Raw genomic sequence first — 7,042 nt, forward strand, 5'->3', positions numbered from 1 at the left:
AGGGCTCAGGATTGCCCCAGAGCCTCGGCATGAGCACGGTGCTCTAGAAAGGAGGGGGAGAGGGGCGGGGCACCACCCGCCTGGTGAGGTCATGGGAAAGCAGCTCTGGCGCTGACACCTGGGGAAACCCGTTTCCAGGCTGCTTCCCACGCTACCTCTCCTGGGAACCAGCTAAGTCCCAAGAGGGGAGCCCCAAACCTGCCCCCCCAGTCCAGTTCCCATCACACTGTCCCTTCTAGTCCAGCCCCCACCTTTCGATCTAGCCTCAGTCCTTCTGTACCCAACCTGTCTTTATCCACACAGTTGGGCCTTGAGGAGGGCTATGAGAGAGTAATGGGCTGACCGCTCCTGGAAATGACACAAAGACAGCAGCTTCAGAAACTTAAGGCTTTATTTGCAGACTGCACTGCCCCCACCTTTTATAGGCTGTGACCATGGAGAAAGAGGTGACCCCCAGCCCCTTCTTCCTTCATTCAGGCTCTAGTTTGCAGCTCCTCCCCCTCCTCTCAATGGGCCTTGCCTCTCACTTCCTGCCCCACCACTGGCCCAGCCAGTTCGGGCAGTGCTTAGGGCAGTGCTTAGGGAGCCGTGAGACCCAGTTCTTCCCAGGGACCAGCACCGCCCTCCCTGGCCTTGGGGGTTGAGGGCAGCCCAGGTGTCAGCCTTGCTCCTCAGCTGTCCCACTTCTCTGCTCTCTTTCTCCTTGCCCTTCCTCCTTCCAGATATAGCTTTCTGATCTGCCTCTTCCTCCTCCCCAGCCTGTCTCCTGTCCCAAGACTCCACACGTCCTCACTTTCTGCTCTCTCTCAACTTTTCACTGACTCCTGTCTTTAGTCCATCCAAAACTTCTCTCCAAATCGGGCTGGACACCTTCCAGCCCTCCAAGATGCCCAGCTATTCCGTGGACTCTTCATCACCCCTGTGCCACAAGAGATCCTAATTCAGCGAGGCTGACCTGAGGACCCATGATAAGAAACTGGGAATTGGATCCCAAATACTTGGAGGTGGCTGACACTGTTAGGACCATACCATGAAAAGCAAAGTGCTGAAATTTCTCTTGAGCCTTGACCACAGAAATCTAAGTCAGCTTTCCCTCCTCCAGGCCCTAAGCTCATCGTGGCATACGAGTGGGCAGTTAGAGGCCTGTGTCCCCACAGTGTTCAGAACGGAACTGAGTCTCATGGGGTGGTCTGGGCCTGCCAGTAGCCCTTTCAAAGGCCCCCTACCCCAGGTTCCAGATGTCTGTGGCTTTATGCCTACCACTCCCTACTCTGCCATAGTTGTTCAAACAAAGCAGAAGAACTTCTTCCAGCGGCAGCGGGAGAGGGTGCGCACACCTTTGGCGTTCAATTTCTTCTCCAGACTAGCTTTGTGCTCAATGGCGCTGAGAATGGCCGAGTCAAACACCTCCTTCAAGTTCTTCTGTGTCAAGGCTGAGCACTCGAGGTAGCAGCAGGCTCTGATCTTCTCGGCCAGGCCCTGAGCCTGGGGTTGGGGCACGGGGCCCTCCCGTCCCCCCTGGTCCAGCTGAATCAGTACATTGACATCATCCCTCAGGTCTGCCTGGGTGCCCACCAGCAGCACGGGCGCCTGGGGGTTGTGAGTACGGATCTCGGGCAGCCATTTCTCCGTGATGTTTTGGAAGGAGCTGGGCTGCACCACGCTGAAGCAGGCCAGGAAGACATCGGTATCCGGGTAGCAGAGGGAGCGAAGGCGGTCAAAGTCTTCCTGGGATGGGAAAGCCAGGTCATTAGGATTATTCCCTGTCACAGGAAGCGGGAATTCGCTTGTCACTGGGGGCTGGAGACCTGAGACTCATAAGCAAGGGCCCAAGGCCTTCTCCATTCCTGATCCATCTGGGGTCCTCCCAGCCTCCAGCCCACCTCCCCCGCAAACCAGTAGAGGCCGCTTCCAGCTTCTCACCTGTCCCGCCGTGTCCCAGAGCTCAATGCGCACGGGGGCTCCATCCACCAGGACTTGCACTGTAGGGGCGGGGCGGGGGATAGCCTGATTTAGGAAAAGCGTCCAAGGGCCCACCAGGCCTCACTAGCGCCACCTCGGGGCCTGCTCCCGCCTCCCTCGCAAGAGGGCTTCCAACCTGCGCCCAGGCCCCAGCCCTAGGGGGCACAACCCCACTCCCAGCCACGCGGCCGCTGGGGCCGTTCAACGTACCGGAGAAGGTGTCCAGCGCCGTGGGCCGGTAGCGCGCGGGGTACCCATTGCAGGTGTAGCTGACGATGAGGCTGCTTTTGCCCACGGCGCCGTCGCCCACCAGCACGCACTTGATGCCCAGCTCCGGGGGCGCGCTGCCCCGCCGCGGAGGAGGGGTCGGGGCTCGGAGCGGGGAGGACTCGGCCTCGCTCAGCTCCCGCGGGGGCATGGCCCGCTCCGGGGACAGCCCGGGACCAGGCTCCGCTGCGCTCGGAGAAGCAGGTTCTGCTGGCTGTCTCTGACTGAGTTCGCCAAGGCCAGACGCATTGGCCCGCCGCTACCCGCAGGTTTATGTGGGGCCCCGCCCACCTTATCTGCATATCCCGAGCTGCCGGGATCCCGCCCACCCGCCGGGCCTCCTCCAGGACCTCCCCCAACAGCGCACCCTACGCACGAGGCCAGGCAATCTCAAACAGCCGAAGGAAAAGAGGCAGGCCCGCAACTGATGCTCAGAGAATCACACAGGTACAAGGACCAAGAATCGCCCAAATCTTGGCAGAGAAAGATATCGAGGATTTATTGTTAGGAGGAAGAAACAAGTTGGGAACACATAATGCAACATGTTCAAATTAAACCTGTGTTTAGATTAAAACAAAAAACTAGACATATGTTTGTATGAATATAAAAAAGTCTGGATAATAATTTTATAATTCAAGAATGGTTTTTAAAAATATACTCTACCACCACCTCCACCACCATATATAGATTCATACAGGTCATGGGGGGTGACCAGTTAGCTCAGTTGGTTAGAGCGTGATGCTGATAACACCAAGATTGAGGGTTTGATCCCCGCATGGGCCACTGTGAGCTGCGCCCTCCCTAAAAGAGTCAACTATACCATTGTAGCATAAAAGCAATGTGTAACCAATGACCATGGCTGTTCCCCAATAAAATTTAAACACACACACACACACACACACACACACACACACATCATGAAGAGGCAGAAGATAAACTTCAAGCATGAACATAACAGTCAGGAATGTATTGTACTCCCTTCCACGGAAGAGCTTCCTCTAAACTCAGCCTGAAGGCAAGCTTTAAACACCTTCACTCTGCTCGGCTAAAGGAACTCAGGGTGCTGGAGAAGCTAGTTGGGAGGATCTTCAAGGGCAATTCTTCATATGAATATTCTCTAAGCCCCCAAAGCCCCTAAAATCATCATCATCATCATCAAAAACACATGGTATTGGGGTGACCGGTTACCTCAGTTGGTTAGTGTCATGCTGATAACACCAAGGTTGCCGATTTGATTCCTGCATGGGCCACTGTAAACTGCACCCTCCCTAAAACAGCCAACTATGCTATTCTAGCGTGAAAGCAATGTGTAACCAATGTCCATGGCTGTTCCCCAATTAAAAAAAAAACAAACAACACACATGGTAATTACCTATTTGTTGATGCTGCTCTGGGCCACCCACTGTCCTTGCCCTAAAGGAGTTTACAGACTGAGACAAGATATCGAAGGTAGCCCTAGGAAGGTCACCAAGAGAGCAAGTGAAGAGTAGCCTGATGCTAATTTCATCTCTTTATTGCAACCACACCACCCAGTGACACCAAGCCCAGAATCCTTTCTTTGAACTCCAAGACAGTCTTTCACCTCAGCCTATACAAAGATCATTGAAAACATGTCATTCATGAGTTGTTGCAGGGAGAGTGTTGTGAGGGGGAGAGAGCAGTAAATATTAAAGAAAAGAGATAATCCTATTTCCCAAATAGTTGGTAGTATAAAAATCCATAAATCCAAATCTCTGAATCTCTTGGGAAAAGTCTCAGGCTTCTTGATTTCTTTTTCTACTTTTTTTTTTAAGTCAAAAGTTCAGGACAACAACTAGAAAGTTGCTGATTTAACCATCAAAATCTTGACTGGGGAAATGGTAGGATCTCTAGTATCCACTTCTGTATCCCCATGTGGACATCCTACATCCCCTATGTCCAAACCTCTGGGAATACTAATAATCCCTAATTATAGTCCCAAAGACTTCTCGGCCACATCCACAAAAGCTTATCCATCTAGCAAGTGAAAGAGGCCCCAAAGTATAGTTTTGCCATCGTATCCCACAGAAGGTCTTGAAAGCTGTTTTTTTTTTTTTGTTCTCCAAAGAGAAAGGGAGTAAAAAATGGAGATTTGAAGAGACCTGGACATCAAGAGGCCTGTCCCAGTATTTCTTGTCCTTCAGCTCATTAGCTGTATGACTCCTGAGAAATCACTTGATCCACCTCGGCGCTATAAAATGACAGGTGAAGTGTGTTTATCTCTGAAAGCCCTTCTGGTGCTAGAAATCTGGTGATTCAGGGAACCTAGGGAAGTTGCCCCAGCCCAGGTGTCTGGACAAAATTACTACACGTACACACACACACACACACACACGCACACACACGTTCTTTTACAGTGTTCTTGTCCTTTTACCCAAGTTTTAATAATTGTAGCTGTAATTTGAGGGTAATTCTGTTTAATTCTTTCTGCAGGTAGAAGGAGTATAAATAATACACCAATGTAATGAGGTGTCTGCTGGGCATGGGTAAAAGCTTTGACTTGGCCTGAGACAGGCCCTTCTTCTCTGGCCCCATGGGAGGGGACACGTTATGACCTCGGTCCCTCTGTCTGAGCTGGTTTAGGGACAGTCTTGTCAGCAAGAGGGGGAGGGAGGAGACAACCTGGGCTGGTGAGTCACCTATTTCCCAGCTAAGGGCTTGCAATTCTGGCTGCTACTGTTGAGAAAGTCTCCTCCTAAGGGCGGGTAGAGTCTTATTTCTGTCAGATCACCTGTCCCTTCTTCCAGCCAGACACACATTTGCTAAGATTTAAACTTGGCCCTGACATTCTCCTTGGAGACACCATCAATTCTAGGACTGAGACAGGAAATACACAAGATGAGCCTGGAGCATTTTGTAGTATAGAAAGTAAGGAAGTGCTAACAAAACAATAGGAAGATGAAGGTATGACAAATGGACTCAAGAGCCAATTGAAAGAGCTTCCAAAGGCCAAATGTGGAAGAATTTGAGCAAAAAAAAATAAAGTATTGGATTATAGCCCAAAGTATAAAATAAATATCCACAAGTTTATTTTGATATAAATAACTGAACACATTAAAGACAAATTTCCCATGAAGAATTCCAAATACCGTATTCCCCCATGTATAAGACACACGCTTTTTGAAAATTTTGGGGTCTAAAAACTGAGTATGTCTTATACAGTGGTTGTAGATTTTTTTACTTGCATTTCCCGTGGAGGACGAGGCAATATATGAAGACAGTGATTCGTCATCAGACACAGATGAGGACAAGCTAATGGTTGGGAGTTTTGACAGTGATGAGGAGTTGTATAAATTTTATGATGAATAAAACTTGAGTTCAATAACTTTATGTAACACATTTTATTTCAAATTTCAGGCCCCAAAATTAAGGTGCGTCTTATACATGGGAGCATCTTATACATGGGGAAATACGTTAATGTATGTAGCTACTCTGCCCTCAAAGAGGAATGTAAACCCCGGTTCTTTAATTGTGGGCCGTGCATAGTGACTTCCTTTCTAAGAGGACAGTACAAAATGGTGGAGGGAAAAAAAAAAGAGCAACTTTACAGTGGAGAATCCTAACACTCCCTCAACCAGGTGATCAAGATTAAGATCAACATTGATAAGTCAAATTGATAGTAGGTACCCTTGATATGATATAATGCAATTGCATTTTTACCTCTGGTCTTCCTTACAAGAACCCCAGTCTAATAAGAAAAACATCGGAAAAGTTCCAATTGAAAGACATTTTATGAAATGCCTGCCCAGTATTCTTCAAAACTGTTGAGGTCATCAAAAACAAGGAAAGTCTGAAAAACGGCCAGTCAAGAGGAGCCTAAGGAGATATGACAACTGGATGTAATTTATGCTCGATGGGTTCCTGAGACAGGAAGAGGACATAAAGTAAAAACTAAGGAATTCTGAATAAAATATGAACTTTAGTTAATAATAATGTATCAATGCTGATGTATTTATTGTGATAAATGTACCATATAATGTAAGATGCTCATGATGGGCGAACTCGGGTGTGAGGTATATGGGAACTCTCTTATTATCTTCTCAATTTTTCTGTAAATCTAAACTGTTCTAAAATAAAGTTTGTTAAACAACAACAACAAAAGAAAAACTAAAACGTGGCCCTGACATTGAATTATTTTGTTTCCAAAATGTCCAACATAATTGTACAGGGCTTTAGCCTTGTAAAAGTGCTTTATTTGCCCTCTGTCTTAAGAACCCAAGTGAGGTTGCTGAGAAGAGAGAGAAGGGTGAGTATACTAGGACCCAGAGGAGTTAGGGGACTTGTCCCACGATCAAAGAAGCTAGCAAGTGGCAGAGAGTCACAGAGCCAGCAATTCGCAGGCCCACCCTCAGTTGTAGCCAAATTCTTAGGCATTTCTGCTCATTCCTTATCTTATTTAAAATGACTGCATACTTTGGGATACATATAGCCAAACCTCAACTCAACTAGAATAAACCAAAAGAAATCTACTCCTACCCCACTACCGTGACTCTTATACTGCCGAAAAGGGTTTAACAAAGCACTAGTAGTAAAGAAGAGTTTACTCGAAAATGCTCTTTTGAATGAAATGCACCTTGTGCAGTTGTTTTCTATTGGGTTGTCGGAAAAGTCATGACGTATTTTGTCTATGTTTTTCAAAGGCCATTTATTTATATAAAGAACAAAGATCAATGATATATTGCCCATTTTGTTTGAAACCTTTTGCCATCTTTCAGAGCTTCATAATTCCTTGTTCATAGAAGGACCTGTCTTTATTTGCGAAAAACTGAACAAGGTGCTGATTTACAGCCTCATC

At 47.7% G+C, this 7,042-nt stretch overlaps 1 protein-coding gene across 1 annotated transcript; it reads right to left on the reverse strand.

Annotated features, from left to right (window-relative positions):
* Nucleotides 1–403: 403 nt before the first annotated feature.
* RHOV (ras homolog family member V) lies at nucleotides 404–2,466 on the reverse strand. Its single transcript, XM_019644899.1, has 3 exons — nucleotides 2,173–2,466; nucleotides 1,924–1,982; nucleotides 404–1,728 (listed from the first exon to the last, which is right to left on the reverse strand). The coding sequence occupies exons 1-3, from the start codon at nucleotides 2,378–2,380 to the stop codon at nucleotides 1,285–1,287; spliced, it is 711 nt and encodes a 236-aa protein (XP_019500444.1). The 5' UTR covers nucleotides 2,381–2,466; the 3' UTR covers nucleotides 404–1,284.
* Between the last annotated feature and the right edge of the window lie 4,576 nt (nucleotides 2,467–7,042).

The sequence above is a fragment of the Hipposideros armiger genome, unplaced genomic scaffold, assembly GCF_001890085.2.
Source record: "Hipposideros armiger isolate ML-2016 unplaced genomic scaffold, ASM189008v1 scaffold_92, whole genome shotgun sequence".
NCBI lineage: Eukaryota > Metazoa > Chordata > Mammalia > Chiroptera > Hipposideridae > Hipposideros > Hipposideros armiger.

Coding starts and splice junctions, on each gene's coding strand:
- RHOV (XM_019644899.1), bottom strand. CDS start 2,380: ATGCCCCCGCGGGAGCTGAGCGAGGCCGAGTCCTCCCCGCTCCGAGCC. Junction 1,983..2,172: donor GGCGCTGGACACCTTCTCCG/GTACGTTGAACG, acceptor CCGCCCCTACAG/TGCAAGTCCTGGTGGATGGA. Junction 1,729..1,923: donor TCTGGGACACGGCGGGACAG/GTGAGAAGCTGG, acceptor TTCCCATCCCAG/GAAGACTTTGACCGCCTTCG.